Source organism: Mauremys reevesii, linkage group 16, assembly GCF_016161935.1.
Source record: "Mauremys reevesii isolate NIE-2019 linkage group 16, ASM1616193v1, whole genome shotgun sequence".
NCBI classification, from domain to species: domain Eukaryota; kingdom Metazoa; phylum Chordata; order Testudines; family Geoemydidae; genus Mauremys; species Mauremys reevesii.
In genome coordinates, this window is record NC_052638.1 from 17,760,660 (window position 1) to 17,778,605 (window position 17,946).

General features: G+C 41.9%; 1 protein-coding gene across 7 annotated transcripts in view; it reads right to left on the reverse strand.

Moving 5' to 3' along the window:
- Positions 1 to 587: 587 nt before the first annotated feature.
- The window catches only part of NKD1 (NKD inhibitor of WNT signaling pathway 1), a 371,729-nt gene continuing 354,370 nt past the window's right edge, over positions 588 to 17,946 (reverse strand). For all 7 annotated transcript variants that reach the window (XM_039503847.1, XM_039503842.1, XM_039503843.1 and 4 more), the window contains 4 exons: positions 14,105 to 14,252; positions 12,322 to 12,406; positions 5,899 to 6,029; positions 588 to 4,124 (listed from right to left, as the gene is read on the reverse strand). In XM_039503847.1, coding sequence (XP_039359781.1) covers positions 3,550 to 4,124; positions 5,899 to 6,029; positions 12,322 to 12,406; positions 14,105 to 14,252 — 939 coding nt within the window. In that variant the 3' untranslated portion in view covers positions 588 to 3,549. The remainder of the gene's footprint in view (positions 4,125 to 5,898; positions 6,030 to 12,321; positions 12,407 to 14,104; positions 14,253 to 17,946) is intronic.

A 17,946-nucleotide genomic window follows, 5' to 3' on the forward strand; every position in this document is an offset into this window, starting at 1 on the left:
TGTACATCAGCATCTGAGGGAAGAATTTGGCCTTATGTTTGTTTGTGACTGTAAGATGTTTGGATGCACTTTGAGAACCTCTGATGAAATGCTCCAATGAAGTACTTAGCACTATTATTGTTCTTAATAAAATTATGGGCCTGGTTTTCCTATACATTTAATTTAAAATTATTAATCACTCCCAAAACCATCAAAAGAAGGAATCAGAAAAGTAGAAACTGAAAAGATTTGTCTGCATGGTGGAGATTCTAATCCCAATACTCTTGGCGTGAAATCATGGTCACATCAAAATCAACAGGCATTCAATGGACTAAGATGAGACTTGCTATCTTCTTAGATTCTTTTGCTTTTGTTTTCAGAATTTGCATGCCTGAAATTTGTAGGAGATAGGAAATTTGAACTTTGAGGCTAAATATTTTAAATATAAACCTAAGCATGCACACTCCATCCTCTACGGCCCAACCCTGTTCCCATTAACAGTAATGGGAGCCCTTCTATCAGTGCGATTCCCTGATCTGTAGGCACTGGCAGCAATCACAACGTGCCACTGAAATCCACAAAAAAAGACCCCCAGAAAGTTATTTTCTGAACTAGTAAAACTTTAATTAACAGGAGTTTCTCTTGGCACAGTTTTTGCTATTAAATAAATAAAGCATTTAGTCAAAACCATCTATATTTACTATACAAAATACTGAAAAGCAAACATTTTTAAAAGATACGGAAACTTAGGGTTCTGTGAAAAAAAACTGTGCTACATGAGCAGTTATTCACACTTAATGCACGTAACACAAATGCAACACAGTATTTAGCTACTGTATGTTCGTACATGGCTGGTGCAAATTTTTTAGCGTGGGGATGCCATGTTATTAAAATTCATTTGTACTTCACAGAATATAAGCAAGGTAGAATTTGTCTTTTGGATATCAAAAAATAAATCAAGTTCAAGGTTGTGGCTCATGGTCAATTGTGATTCGCTGTTTTAAGAGTCCACTTTCATTGATATTAACTTTGGACATGTTTAGATTAGATGGGAGTTTGTTACTACTGCTGTTATCTTTTCTGGCAGAATATCTTTGGGTTTTAGAGCAATTTTTGCCCATTCTACATTCCTTCCTCTCCTAAGCCCCTGCCCCCCCCCCCCCCGATGAAACATACTAAATATATTCTAGATTTCAAATATTTTGGCCAGCAATGATCTGTGTATTTTTAAAAAGATCAACCATTTCCTTTGTTAACATTGCAGAATGCTGGCAAATATTCTGCTGAAAAGAGAACAGCATCACTTACATCTCAGGAACAGATAACATGGCATCCCTTTTCAGATGGAATGTACACTTGTGTGTTTGCATGCGATATAACATAAGTCACTTGAATACATCAGACTTCGTTAACACTATAATATAAATAAGCTTATTCCTTCTACTAGACATGTAAATGCCTTTTTTTTGCAGTCCATAATTATATATACATTGAAAAAGAATGATACACAAGCAGCAAAATAGGCTTAGACTAGAACAACTCAGTGGTAACTAACCAAATTTGTGGCCGTTTCATATTTTCAGTACAGAAAATTCTGCATATAAATATTTTTGGACTTAGGAATTTTAAAATAAACAGAACAGTATAGTTGTCACACAGATCAAACACACTTTAAAACATTTTGCTAGCTTTAACAGAACACAATGTCGACGTCTAAAAAAGAAATTAAAATAAACCAGATTTTTCAAAGGGACAATAATTCTAAACAACTGCTGATTTTGGGAGCCATGAGATGGAACTAATTACCCACAAGCAGTGATTCCTCTCCAATTCCACAAGAAGGCAAGGCTTTCCAAATCGTTTTCTTTAAATGTCGATGTCTCTGTGTCCTTCCCTAGGACAGTATCCTTCTAACAGGTTTAATGCTCAGCAGCAGGGAAATCTCCCATCTTGAACTGATCCAGACTGCAGTTGCAACAAAACGTGCCCTATCCTTAAAGGGCCCTTAGAAATGTGGGATAGTAACATTTCACACTATACATTGTAGACAAAACACACAAATAATTAAAAGAAACTAAAACCAAAAGCAAATACGTTTGATAGAACAGTTACATTTCTATGTGATCAGAACTCTACTTTTTAGTTCCAAAAGCAATAGAGCAGTGGCTATTTAGTCACTTTTGCCTGCACTGTACAAATGTACTACAAATCTGAGCCTCATAGAAAGCAAAACTCAGATTTACTGACTTTTTTTGTCACACTTTTTCCCATTTGCATTTGACCTTTAAATTTCTCAGCAGCCGATAATGGTCTCATAGGTCTTGCCTCATTTTACTTTGTGGAATGGAAGCCCTTTGATATGAAAAGAGTGGTAGAGGCCAGAATGACTGTGAGCAGCGTTCTTTACATGTTGAATTGTCTTTAAAAAAAGGAGCAGAGCAAAGCTGTAGGTGCTGGGGAAACACAAATCGCAGGCACCCAAAAAAATGCCATGGGGTATGTGTTTTATACCATACCTAAAAAGTCACTGTTTTAAGAAAAAAATAATGTTAATATTCAAACCACAGATTTCTAAAACACAAGAAAATGTACCTGAGAGTGTGTGTGTATATATATATATTTATCTATTTATATTTTATATATATATATATATATATATTTGCCAACATTTAAAGTGAGAAGTATATTTTCCTCCAATTCTTTCTCAAAACAAAGAATTGTGGATGAAAAACAAAACAAAACAAAACAATGAATGTTAGTTATGGCCCAAGCATTAAGGTTTAGTGAGGGTTCACATCCATCTCTTTTCTTTCCCCTCAGATGGTTTCCCAATGCAGAATGGAGAGTAAATAAAAGAAAAAAGTAAGTATATTTAAATACTACTCAATATCTAACAGACTGGACTTGAGTCAGTAAAGAACCTTGAAGGCAAAAAGAAAGTATCAGTTGTAAAATGTAGCTCTGTTGACAAATATAGCTAATATTTCCTTGTAATTATTAAGATAGTGAAAGTACAACACAAACAGGCTACATGAATGCAGTATATTAAAATCCCCTTGTAGCACATTACAATCAATAAAAAGAAAATAAAATTTGAATAATACTAGAGGTAGCAGCTGTTTGTATTTTCTGTTATTCTGAGTATTTCTGGAGTCCAAACCTTTGAACATTGCTCCCCTGATAAAAGGCTTGTGTGCAATAAGCCGACATATGGCAGACTGGTAAGCTAGATGTCTGCAGTGTTGTTTGAAGTATCTTTTTCTAATACAATGAAGGAAGTACTTGTAAAGGAAGTGCGTTGATGACCTGCATTAAATCACAGCTCTGGCTGTTTGTTGTTTTACTAGCCACTTAAAAACCAATATCAACAAGTTGTTAAGTAAGCTATGCAGTTTCACAACGTATAAATAGTGTAAGTTTCAATGGTTTCGTATAATTTCTAAAATATACGCTAACTGAATATTAATGGAGTAACAATAATATTAATCATAATAATGCCTTAGTCTGAAGTCACAGGAAGGCGTTTCCTTCATATGGGGGGATTCCTGGAGGATGTTGGTGGGATCGGTTTTATGTCTGGTAGAAGTGATGATAGTGGTGGTGATGCTCATGGTGGTGATGGTGTTCATGTCTCTGGATCATTTGTCCAACTTGGCCTTCATATAAAATGACTGCGGGCAGGTCTCTTACCTGCTCTTTTTCCACAACTGTCCCCGGAGAATGGAAGGTTTTGCACATTTGATGATTCTCCTTTGCCCTCTGCTTATGTTTCTTGTGAGCCTGCTGGGACTGCATGGGGAGGTAAGGAAGATTCTGGCCCACCCGTGCAGTTGGGGAAGCCATTGGCATGGATGCACCTTGAAGAGGTTTATTCCTTACTGCCCTTCCAGGGTGAACAGAGGCTACGTTTTTGCTCTGGACCTTGGGAGACCTAACAAAGTGCTTGTTTGAGTCCTGACTGCGCAGCCTTTGTTGTATTTCTGCAATCTTGGCGTATGAGGCATCAGCCAAATTGATGTGGCTGGGGTCCACCACTTGAGATTTCCTGTGATGGGCATGGAAGATTTCAGGTTCATGAGAGCGAGATCTTGTCTGATTCACAGCTCTATTTGGTGGGTCGTATTTCTGAGCTGCTGGAGGAGATCCTAGAAAAGAACAAACAGAGTTAGTTATCTAATATTTCAAATTTTAATTAGCAGCATGCACTTGGCAGGGTTAAGTTTATCAGCAGAGTGGAATTTTCCTCAGGAAGTGAACGTAATTATACCCGTAGCTGTTTAGAAAAAGTTTTAAAAGTCCTTGTGACAGAGTGCTAGGCAAGAACGGTTGAGCCAGCACTCTGGTCACGGCAGCTCCAATCAAACAATGCAGAATGGAGCTAGTTAAATAGAGCTGGGCCTAATTTGTGGGGGGAGCAGAACTGGCAGGCTAATTAAGCCGTTAGGCAGAGGCTACAAATAGGCACAGGAAGGAAGTAGGAAGAAAGGGGAAAAGCGGGCAACAGGGGGAGGAGAGAGATTACCCTTTGCTGCTAGTTACAGGAGCTGGGGACTCCCTAGGACACTTGGAGCAGAGCTGTATATAGTATGAAGGTGGTGTAAATAAACTACACAGGATGTTTGACCAGCACAAGGGTCTCTGAGCAGTTTGTGAACCGAAGCGGAGGCAGGAGCCAGAGGACCCTGTCACGGTCCTATTATTAAATACTATCCAATGAAAACAAATTTTTTAAAGAAGGCCTTACTGTCAGGCCCTGTGGGTGTTGAGACTCCAATCCTCCACCTGGCAATCTCACAGACAGCAGCTGGGACCATGGATCCAGGAACCTGAACTAAGGCACAAGCCCCATCTCTATGCTGATTGGGTGACTGCCATGGTTCCTGATTGGCTTAAATAAGGGCTGAAGCCCATAGGAAAGAACAGGAAGATGGCTGTACAACTGGGCTTCCCGCTGCCATGGACAGCTGCTCCGGTGTTTACCTGTTCTGGCCTTATGATCCTGACCTCCTTGTGTCCTGACTCATGCAGGGTGGTCACTCACATGTTCCCAGAATTCCAAACATTCCAGTACTTCTGGGAATGGCATGGGCCTGCCTCCGCTTGTGTGACCCCACCTCTGCCGGGTGACCTTGCATGTGAGGTCATACCACATGGGGAGGCATCATCTCTAAGTGCATGCCACTCTGCCCCTGCTGGCGTGACCTCACATGCGTGATGTGTTCAAGGTCACATTGTAGGGGGAAGAGTGGCATGCTCTTAAAAATGGCATCCCCTGACCAATTCCGGACAAAACCAGACAGGGGACACCCCAAAAGAAGACTGTCCAGTTCAAAACTGGACAAGTGGCCTCCCTAGATTCTTGATAACTGACTCTTGATCCCTGTCCTCTGATTTGGCTCTTGATTCTGATCTCCTAGTGTTCCAACTTGGCCTGATTCTTGGTAAATGGCTCCTTGACCCTGGACTCTTGGCTTGCACCCAGTGCCATCCCTTAGGACATGCTACCCATGCCCCAGCCCTGACACTTACTTTATTTTGACAAACTCTCCTTCTTGGACATCAGTCTAGATTGTAACAAAATGATGTTATCTGATACAGTAAAATACAGAGGCAGGGCAAAACTGCAGTCCAAATCCCTTTGAATCTGGGGGGTTTGGTTCTGGATTGGATGCCAAAATCTGAAAGCAACTATTTTCTGGTTCCAGTTCCAGATGTGGCCTGCATCATCGCAGCCTAGCCCTGATTTTGCCTCGGTCCTAATAAACTGGATCTGAACACTGCTCTCCAAGCCCATCTTCAGTACATAGCTATGGCTCAATCAGACAACATGATCATTTCTAAATTCAGTGGGCCCAATTCAGCCCATGTAGCTGAAGACAGAACTGGGACAAAAGTCTGAAAAATCAATTCCTATATTACCTGGCCCAAATTTTGATGTATAGTTTTCTATTCCTGCAAGATCCAAATAGTGGTTTCTCCTTTCAATGTTCTCATCCACGCAATGGCGATAGCACCCGCTTTGCTCAGGAGTGTTGTCACTGGGGTGATATCTGTGGGCATGAAGCAAAAGGAAAATTCAGCAAAACTTCTTCAAACTGTTACTGCCACCTCGAATCCAAAAGTTCTTGGACACTTTGAAATGATAGGAGTTACTTGCAAAGATACACAACGAATATCTGACCTTCTGGATTTCCAATGGGCTAAATGTACAGCCCTGCATCGACTCTCCTTCCCCTCCTATACATTGAGTCCATGATGTTGCAAAAAAAGGGATACTTTCAAATCTGCTTCACGCAAAAGCAGATAAAAACACCATGAGGGTTTATTTCAGACTGCGTAGAGTCTGTAGTTGGGCCAAACCATTCAATACATTCGCTACTCTGGGTATGCCAAGGAAAGTCTGCTGTTCGACATGGCTGCTCCCATCTCTGCAGGGAGGCATTGGAATGAGTCGGGTGTTAGATTAATGGTCTAAATGTCCCTGTGGTTCTGCTTCAGGGAAGTAGGCAGGTGTATTTACTAGAGAGACACTGGGGGCGAAGGTGTCAGTGGAAAACATCTGAGAAAATGCATCGCTTTTTGCCAAAATACGTTTAATAAAGTCAGATCAACCTCTGGCTTCATAATCCCGACTCCTTTTCCTGCTCAGCTTTGCAACTTTATTTATAGCCAAACTATTTCCTGAGAATGAATATCTGAAATACCATTTGTTTATGAGGGGGGAAAAAAATCAAGCAGAGGTTTACAATACTGTAGCCAACAATGCTGAACAGTTTAATTCACCACGTCCAGATGTGAACAATTTCTCTATTGCAACAAATGGGATGAGGAAAACACTTTTTTGATTAAATCACGGCTTATCATTCAGGGCGCCACTTCCATCTCTGAGACCGTGGGATGGAGTTTGCTTTCCTTTACACCGCCGTGAAACCCTACAGAATTTCAGGCTGGTTCCAAAATAAGGGCTCACTCCTGCATGGTGTTGAGTGCTCAGGCCCCAGTTCAGCACAGCATTTAAGCTTTATCTCTCAGCACCTTGCAGTCTGCAGGATTGTGCCCGGTGTGAGGTTGGTGTCTCAGTAGGGATCGCGTAGCGAGCCGCCTTGATAAAAATCCCCAATCTATCACAAGGTGTCAGAGTCATTTGGAGGATTAAGTTTACATTGCTTTAATATATGCAAATATTCTTGCATGTAACACTGCTTGCTTAGAAAGCCGTGAAACTTGAAAGGTTTGGAATATGGTGCTGAAGTCACCTTTACACCCTGGAAGTGACAGAAGCCACTGCAGTAGCGTGTCAGAAAGAACTGGAACGGGAAACTACCAGGCTTTTTCTGCTTTTGATAACTAATCAGCCCGTACACCATACAAACCTCATCTGGATCTTTGTGGAATTCTACAATTATAGCAGTTTAACTTGTAGAAACACAAATCAAAGAGCTTCAGCAGCTATGATTTGGCATACGAGTGCCATATATTGCTGCTGATCTGCCACAGCTCGTGGAGATCAATGGAAGTTGCATGCATGCACTGAAGACACTGTATGGTTCATACAGCATAGGAATAACTGTTTCTGGTCCAGCACAATTCAGCATAATTGTATAAAACTGTCCAAAATGGAACTACCTAGGAACCAGTTTTTTGGTACTGTAATGAATTCCATCCCTCACTGAGACAATGGAGAAAAATTATGCTAGTACCATCACAGCCCTGAATTCTAACAGCTTTCTTACATGTAAGATGACATTCAACAATGCAAATATACACAGTGAAGCAATTACACCTTGATGAGAGATGTACCCCGCCGCCAAAGAGAACTTCAAGTATTTCTGACCACTGGGGTTTCTGGCATCCATCGCCTGCCTGCTCCTTTGCACATACATGGAAGCATTCAGGCATCAAACACTTGATTCTAATCTTCTGCAGGATGTAAGAATGTGTGTATCTGAGAAAGAGACATTTGCTAATGTCTTTGAACAGTATGTGAAACCCTTTTCTGAAACTCTGAAGCATCATTCTGAGGAGGAATCCTGCCATTATAAAACAGAACGGGGGATACAGCAGCACGAATATGTAGGTCAGGAAACTGCAAAGGACATTTCCTGAAAGCTGCGGTCTGAGAGAACATGACATTTAAACAAGCCAGGGCTAAATTGCTTAAACAGGTCTGGGTGAAGAGGAGGAGAAAAAGCCAATATGTACCAATGGAGACTGTGTATCTGTGGGAGAGGGGAAAGATATTTCAAAGCCTTGTTTTAGATAAGTATTTTCCCTGTTGCCCAAAAGCAAGTAGAAACAGCAACAGATATGGGGTGGCATTAACACAGCCAAACCATGAAGTTGCCTGCTAATGGTGTTCTCGCTGTCCGGGCTATTATTATTATGAGAGAGATGCTGGGTAAACCAGTCATAAATCTGGATACTTGATCTGAATACGTGCATTAGCACTACAGCTAGAAGCTCTAGCCCATAGCTTCCAACATATGAAATCCCACTCCCAGAATACTTTTCCCACCTTACAGGCAGGGACATCCCTATCAGCTCCATCTTGAATATTAACAGAATCTTGCCTGTAATTCCCAGGAGAGTGAAATCATGAAAATATATGCCCCTCACACATGATTTCATGGCAACTCTAAAGGAGAGCCCCCACATTCATCCCCTTGCCACTGATGAGCATGAGGAAGACTTTCACATGCTTAGCCATTTGGCCAACGTGCACAGAAACTTGGGCTTATTCCTGTAACAGACACAAAGGCCAGATTCTTTGCTGTGTCCGCATTTGGCAGGGCGTCGGGAAGAAAGGGGATTCTCGGGAATTCAGTGTTGGCGTCCTGATACTCTGCTTAGCCCTGGTCACTGGTTAGAATGGCCTAGGAAGGCTCTAACATGAGCCTGCTGGCAATGGTACCCAAGGGACCATCTGCATCCTGTGGCAGAGGGGTAAAAAGGGAGCAGAGCCGAGTATCTGCCCCATAGTAAACACATTTGGTGCAAGTCTGACTGCTGGTTTCAAACGGGATTAGTTGACATTCAGAATACAGCCCTGTCCTATTCAGAAGCAGCACCTTGTTCAATGCAGATGAAGAAACAGTTTTTGAACAGGTTATGGGCTCTACATCTTAAGTCAGCTAAGATGTCTCTTCATGCAAATACATTCAAACTACTAACCAAATAATATGGACTTGTATTTGCAAGGGGGGTGGGGAAATTCCACCCTGAACTGCCTGCTCAAGTAATCAACCAAGTGCCCAGAGAGAGCCTTTGTGCTAAAAACAATCTGTATGGAGTCACGAGGAAAAAGGCAGAATTTGTTTTCTTGCCTGTAATTTTGATCTCTGAATCTGGATCCACTGCTCTGGAGTATTTCTGAGTATTTCTGTCGAATCCAGAGAAGGGAGGCCCAGTTGCTTTTTGCCCCCACCTCGCACCCCCCAAGGAACCTGAACACTCCCTCTGCTGGCCTATTTGCTGAACGAAGTACATCCCCCTGGGAAAAATACTCCTGAAGTCAAGGACGCACAGAACTAGAACTTTTTTTTTGTATTGCAGCCAAAGAAACAATCACTACTATTGTGTCGATGGCGTGTCAGCCCCAACTAACGTTCCCTTTTGCCCTAGCTTGAATGTTAAGACAACTTCATACTAACCCAAACATATACAGTGACCATAGAGAGGATTTGTCCAAAGCAGTGGATCTATATTAGGAGATATGAAAATTACAGGATTATAAGTTTTTTGTTTAATTAGCCATTTGAACAATGGAAATAACACTTCTACACTGAATTGCAAGGGGAGCATTTTTGTTCACTGTATAAATAAAATAAGTAAGATACGCTTTGAAATCTGCCCTTGACAGATCTGTCTCAACTGACTATCACATATTCTGATGTTCAGTGCAGCATTTGTCTATAAGGCAGGTGAAAGATGTGAAATGGGGCAAATACATGCTTCTCTTTGCTAACCTTGCCAATGACATGACTAGACATTATCAGAGGAACAAGGCCTATTCTAGATTGGCATCCAAACTAATATTGTGCATTCCTTCAGGGAGAGACTTCAAATAGGTCTGTTTTATCTTATCTCCAGAAGGCTGCAACCGTACCTGCAGCTGTGCATAAAAGAAACTACTGTATCTGTTCTTCACTGGAAATGTATGCACCCTGAGTCACACAGGCAGGAATCCACAAAAAAAAACAATAGACATTTTTTTTTCCAAGTGGTGAAGGGCATCTTGAGACTTAAAAACAAAAAACAAATGCCCCTGCCCCCGCGCTAATTTTCCTTGAAGATTTACAATGAAAGCATCAACCCTTGGGAATCTTGCTAATCTGTAGGTGAACGTTAATCAGTGACTGGCTAATTTCCTAAGGGGCTAGAGTTTCACAAGGGGACTGTGTGGCAAGGAGGAGGAATTATTTCTGGCTGCTGGGAGGCAGGATGGATTGGGAGTCTCTTAGGGTAGGTCCATACTCACCCGCCAGTTCGACACGGAGAGTTCGACTTCTCGGAGTTAGAACTATCGCGTCTTTCGAACTCCGAACGCGCTCCCGTCGACTCCGGAACTCCACCGCCGAGTCGACGGGGGAGCCGTGGAGTTCGATCCCGCGGCGTCTGGACAGGTAGGAAATTCGAACTAAGGTAGTTCGACACCCCCCCCCGTAGTGTAGACCAGGCCTTAGAGGGAATAACTCTGCCTGCCCCTCTGCTAAGAACCCCTCCCCTCCCTTCCTTTTGCTGGGAGGCTTTCCCCTTCTCTACTGCCAGTTCCCATCTGCTTTTCTTAGACTGGAGGGTAGCAGAAGAGAGGCAGGCCGGGTTTGGAGCTCAGGCCAGGATATGGAACAAGGTGTTAGCAAGGACTAGAACTGGTAGTGTTTGTTAACAAAGAGATAGGACTGGAAGCAGAGTAGAGATAGGTTGGAAGCTGTCTGCCCACTGGGGGGAAGCCATCTTCTGGTGCTTACAGGGAATGGAGTTGAGAGGAGGAAATTAAACTAAGACCCAAGCCCACTCAGCAGAAGAAGCTGAAGGGAGGCATGGGTCCTTCTGGGCCAACTGGAAAGGGAAGGAAAAACTGTATTTCTCTTCAGTACCTCTGTGTGAACTAATGAGGTCAGCCATCCTCAGTGCTCAAACACCTGAGCATGTGATATGCTGGTTAAGTGCATGGGATCATGGCTGGAGAGAGTGGGAGTTTTTCCTCACCTCAGACAGCTGGTTGATCTTTTGCTGTTATGGTGGTTCGGTTTTCTTGTTGTTCTTTGAAACCAGGCTGTGTTTTTAGACTCTGCTTATGAGGCCAGTGCCCGGAAAAGGCACTTTTTTATCTATAGAAATAGAAATGAATGTGTCGGTCCAGTGGCTGGCCCACATAGTGCGTAAGAGCCTGCTACGTAGCTGCAGCTAAAAAACTGACTCCGTTAACTCAGGTAGTAGGGGCGTGAGCTTTTGAGCCCAGAGCCCCAAGGTATTTAGGCACTTATCTCCTACTGAAAGCAATGGGAGTTAGACACATAAATATCTTTGAGGATCTGGGCCTGGGTGCTAATGTACCCGAAGGATCAATCCCTGCTGACAACCCTAGTGACCATGATCCATTAAAAGAGCACCTAGGATTGGTGGTGGGGTTGTAAAATATCACCGCCCATCTTTCCTTGGTCGAATGGAATCACGTTTCTTAATGTGGCCTAAGTAAACCTGAAGGGAGATAAGGCTCCAAAGCATTCACTAGTCAATGTTAATTTCTCTATTTAAGGTTCTCTCTCATTGTGTATACAGCACCACTGGACTGCATGGTGATAACAGAAGCCATGTAAGAGAACAGGGTCCCTGCCCAAGGATTCTGCGGAATAGCTGGATAGCACAAAGGGAAAAGAAAAACAGACCATAGTAGGAGGGGGTGGAAACTGCAAGCAACGGGGTGTGGGGGGGGAAGGGGTTAAGGTATGGTTTTGCCCAAACACAAGCAAAGACATATTTCATTGAAATGCTCAACTGGTGCTTTTTTAAGTGAAATGTTCACCCAAACCTTCCAATGGGTTCTCAGAGGTAGGAGATGGTAAAGCAAAGCTTGTAGGGCTAGAAACTAGAGACATAAATAACACCTTTCACTAAAGCTAGCTTCCTAGGCTTTCCTGGATATGGACTCGCACTAGCAGCCAGGGGTGCCACAGGAAAGCCTACTTCAGTAGTAATCCCATGGAATTTGCTGTTTGTTTCAAGGTGAAAAGTCCCATGATTCCTCTGACTAAAATATCAGCAGCTGAGCCTTTTGAGGTTGGCCCATTGCCAGCTCAGCAATTCCTTCCTTTGAGTGGATGAAGAGTTCATTCCACTTACCTGAGAGAAGCCCGCTGCTTCTTTTCAGAGCTTCTCAGTTCTTCATTGGCTTTGCTCTCAGCTCTGTGCCTAGAGCTCTGCAAATCTGCACCCCCAAAAAGGAAAGTTATTTCATATTATTGATATTATTCTGTCTGGCAAATGTGCAGCAGTACATAGAGATTCATTATTGGCTTGCTGTTTGCACCAATCCATAATACCTCATTATGGGCAAAATCTTCAAATGTGACAAAATGACTTAGTAGCCTAAGTCCTATCCACTTTCAATGGTAGCTGGGTGCCCAAATCACTTAGGTTCCTTGGGGAACATTTTCAGAAGTACCTACGGTCCCACTGAAAGTCAATGGGATTTAGGCTCCTCAGTCACTTAAGGTGATTTTGAAAATTTTACTTTATTAGTTCAAATCAAGATCATACTATGGGGCCTAGTGTACCCAAAGTTTTTGCACTGATATAACTGTTTTGGTGAAGAGTGTGGTTATATTGATACAGCCCCTAGCATGGAGAAGTTACACTACTAGACAGGTGTCTTATACTGATATAGCTTTTTCCCCTTCCTGTATGCGAATAGCTATACTGGTAGAAGAATTTTTAACCCGGTATAACTGCCACTGCACTATGCTGGTATAGTTAAAGCAGTGCAACTGTTGTGTGGACAAGCCCTGGTAATTCTTTAATGTGCAAGACTGTTAGGCCTGGCCTACAATGGGGGGCGGGGGGCTCTATCTAAGACACACAACTTCAGCTACGAGAATAGCATAGCTGAAGTCGACGTATCTTAGATCGAATTAAAATTACTTATTTCGTGTCCTCGTGGTGCTGGATCGACAGCCGCGGCTCCCCCGTCAATTTTGCTTCCGCCTCTTGCACTGCTGGAGTTCAGCAGTCGACGGGAGAGCGATCGGGGATCGATTTATCGCGTCTACACTACATGCGATAAATCGATCCCCGATAGATCGATTGCTACCTGCTGATCCGGTGGGTAGTGTAGACGTACCCTTAGAGTAACACATTATAGGCAGAATCTATTGCCCACAGTGCCCTCAGAGGGCTAAGAGAGTCACCCTTGTGCATCTGATGACAGGATTTGTCCAATATTTGTACTTAAACTGATCAATTTACATCAGCCACGACTGTATCATTAGCAAGTATTTAGTGATTAACTGGAAGGGCTAAACAGATCTACATATTGTATAGCACGCATTAAAGGTGCAGTGATGTAGTTCTCTCTTTTCTCCAGTTGCCTTCCTAAGGCCTGGACTAAACTTGAAAGCTGTGCAGTTATAACTATTTTGGTTGAGGTGTGATTTTTTTAAAACCAACATATTTATATCAGCCAAAGCATAGCGTGGATGCAGTTATACTGATATAAAGCTGCTTTATACTGGTATAGTTATTCCTCTTCCCATACAGGAATAGATATATTGGTATAAAGCACCTGTATACCGATAAAACTGTGTCCACACTACGAGGATTGTACCACTTATAGTTAAAGTGGTACAACTTTCTAGTGTAGACAAAACCTTCGTGTAGCTTGTAGTCTGTAACTACTGTGAATCAGAAATAATCAAATGAAACAATGAATTTCAAACACAGACTCCTAAGTTAGAGCATCCAGAGCTGAGGCCTCCAATGGGCAGTTAGAAATTACAACACGCCCAGAATCAGTTGTTCTGATTCAAGTGTCCCTTTATAACTGGTTTTTCTACTAGGAAATGTGAACTGAAATCTTTGAGGGGAAACGTTTTGGCAATATTTCACAGGGTATATGGCACGTGCTTACCAGCAGGGTTTAGTAAAATACTCTTTTTCTTCTGACTTCCATCAGGTGCCACAGTAAGCTTCACTCGCAGAGTTTTACTGGAACTAGGGGAGTGGTTTACTGATGCATCAACTACCTCATAGATGGTATGAAGCAAGCTTGTAATGTCCTACAATTGGGATTGAAACACAACCAGAAAAATAATATTGTAAAAATGAGTAAAGAATCATTTCTTCTGGTACTGACAAATTTAACCATTCTGGACCAATCCGGTGCCAACACACCCTCAAATCTCACTGAATTCAAAAGGGAGTTAAGGGTGCACAGTGCCTTGAAGAAGTACCGAGCTTCATTGAATCAAGTCTTCTGTTTCTCAAATGGACATATCCTTAGCCACGTTTCCCTGCTGGATTTACAGATAAATACATCCCATCTCAGGACATCAGGTGAAAGCTATAAAAGAAGTGTTTCAAGTATATGACCCTTTTCTTCCACATTCCTTACATTCAAATGGCATAAATGTTATGAAATGGGACAGAATAGACCAAAACACCCTTAGAAAAAACACATAGTTTATGCACGTTTTCCAAACACACACCACAAGCTGTTTAACTAGCAGTTTCCCCTACCAGTTTCTCTCTATTGTCATAAATACAGCTAAGGTATAAAATATTATTTATATAGCAATGGAAAACAGAGTTTGCATGACCAAACAAGTATTTCCTTATTTTTTTTAAATAAAGCAGACAAATATCCACAATTTCCACAGCACATGATAGATAACCAATCCTGGCCTCAGGACGATGTTTGCTTCCTGTGATTCTCTTTTGATATCTAGAGGGCAGAGATATCTAGAGATTCCATAGAACACATTATTGGTGAGTTTTAGAGATCAGATTGATCTAAATTTCTCAAAACAACGAGGGTGTTTTGGGTCAACTCACTACAGAGTAAGGCCTGCGTCACAACATTTAGAATTGGATCTGAACTTACCCAAAGTTCAGAATAACTGAGATCTGGTGTTCAGATTCAGGCCTATATGAATATATTCCTCTCTTTAGGTTACCATCACCATTACGCAGGTCTCATAATAGGTGGGATAAAAAACAATGTTTCATAATTCAATTAAGGCAGCTTTAGAAATTGCAAGGGTAGGGGCAATTCAGAATTCCTCTCCATAGCTCCAGTTTAGCCAAGCATTTATTTAAGTATGAGATTAAGTCCATCCGTATTCAGCAAAATACATATGTTTGTGCTTTACAGTAAGTGCCATTGACGTAAATGGGACTTAAGCACATGCTTAAGTGCTTTACTGAACAGAGGCCGATCAGAAGCAGCACTACCAAATTCAAATAATCCATTTGTCTCATACAGGAGGACTAGTGAATCCCCATTCTTCTTACTTGATGTACGGGTGGAACATAGCCCCTTTTGCGTTTGGTGTTGCAAGTCAGCTCATATTTATCCAAACCAGTCAGCCTTCGTTAACATTACACAAATGTCCTTACTCCATACCACCTAGCCATTGCCAAGATGAGTAAGAGATCTACTACTTTGCTCATTACTTGAGATGGAGACAATTCTCTGAGTGAACTAACCCACACTTATTATTTATTTATATCAGTACCAGCCAGTCCTGTCATGGACACCATTCTAGGATCAAAGTGTATCAAGCCCAGCAGGCTTTAAAGGTCCCATTGAACACACATCTAATAAATTATCTACCAGTCTCTCTGACCCTAGACCTATCCTAGAACTACGCCTTTTCCAGGCACCTTTGTTAAATATAACAAAACTGGTTCTGAAGAAGATGGAGACTTAGTTCTTGCATTCAATAAAATCTTAAATCCTATAGGATTCATTCAGGGTTCAAACCCTTAGAAATGTAGCCTCAAAGCATGCCCAGGTGATCGCTAGCAGATATCAGTTTAACCTGATGTCATATATATGCCTCTTTATCTAGCCAGCATTAAAAGAGACAGTCAAATACTCCTGCACACACTGAATATTTTGCAGTTAACAGACATATTCCTATTAGTGTAACATGCAGGGAAACTTTGAAACTATGATTAAGGCAAATGATTTACAGTAGATGAAGCTCCACCTCTTCTAGCCTGAAAGGTCTAATGCACAAGATCCAAATTCTGCCCTGATTTACAACCTCTGCAACTTTACACAAGTCAGTGGAATTACTCCAGATTTAGGGTCTGATCCTGCTCCCACTGACTTCAATGCTTAGGATCAAGCCCTTACACTGGTAGAAATAGAGCGGAATTTGGTAGCTTGTCCATTCCTTCCACAGAAATCTCTCTTGTATTTCCCCCCCAAAGGTATAAGGATTGTCATAAGCTGTGTTGGTGTCCTGTTTCCATCCTTTTGACAAGAACCGATGCCTGAAAGTCTGCATCAGGGAATGACTGACTGACTGACAATATCTCACCCACCCTCTCCTCTCACACTTTCATCATGTCTTGAAACTTACCCAAACCTACTAGAAAGTCTCTTAACAGAAAGAGCAGCATCTGACAGAAGGCTTCACAAGCTGAAGTTTTTATTGCAGCTGACAAAAAAAAACAAAAACAAGACAGAGCCACCACTGGAATACCCCCTTCCTGAACTAACTTTTGGAAGGCCTCATACTATGCACACAGATCCCGATTCACCAAGCCATCTCTATTTAACAAAGTTCTTAAGTACATCCTTAATTTTAATGGTATTTAAGCACGTATTTAAGTGTTTTGCTGAACAGAGACCTTATTGTTTCATTCCCCAACAAATATTCTGCCACTACGTTCTCCCTTCCTTGGATACGGATAACCAACACAGGTAACTTTTCGTGTACTGCCAATTTTAATTTGGTGATCGCTCACACATTTGTCCCCAACAACCTAATCCCCCTTTTTTGTTCCAATATCCTATACGCTTGCACCATTTGCTTGTTAACCCCTCTCTGTCTTTGCATGTTACTCTGGAACATGCAAAGACAGAAGTTCTGGACTTCCATTGGCATTTTAAGTGATTTTTTTTTCTGTTGCTGAGGGCTGCCTAACCCCCACACAACCCAAATGTGGACCCTATTTTTCCTCTTCCACTATCTTGGTCTTTCCCAGCAAACCCCTTGCTCAACATTTTAGGAAGTAGTCTCAGGCCTTGTCAAGGCAGGCCAGCGGTAATACAGGCACAACATGTACTCTCTGAGCCAGCAATATATCTGCACCCATATCAGGTCAGAAAAATTTGCAACTCTCAACCAAGGGGTTTGAATTATCCCAAATTACTTCAGTCTATCCAGCCACCAGGCATTTTAACATACTGCACAACAGTCCCATTAAAATTTTGCTTTTCTATTGTGTTGCTGCCTTTAGCATTTTGTCAAGTTCCCCAACTTTCAATATCTAATTCCCTCCATGAGGATAAGAACTTCTTTGCAATCGGGAATTCAATGAAAACACCCTTCAGATGGGCATGAACCAGTCAATCAAGATTAGAAGTACCCTTATGTAACCTAATCCACTTCTTTGCACTCTTAACATCGGTCTCTTAGATATCACCACCAACATTTTAATTAAGGGATTCATTTACTCATGCTCCTTATTTGGGGTCTTGTAATTCTTGTACACTGACAACTCTCCTATGGGCAAACCAGCTCACTCAACCACCAACTTTATTGCCCTGGCAACTTTCTGGTTGAGCTGCCTCTGGCAAACAGACCTCTTGGCCTCCTGACTGCTTGATAGTACTCCTTCACAAAAAGGAGATCCCCAGAATCATCCAAATTCCTGAGGTGACCTTGTGGGACTGAAGACTCAGGATGAGTTGTCAGCAGGACATCAGCCTTGAACTATGACTGAAGCTGTTTCCCC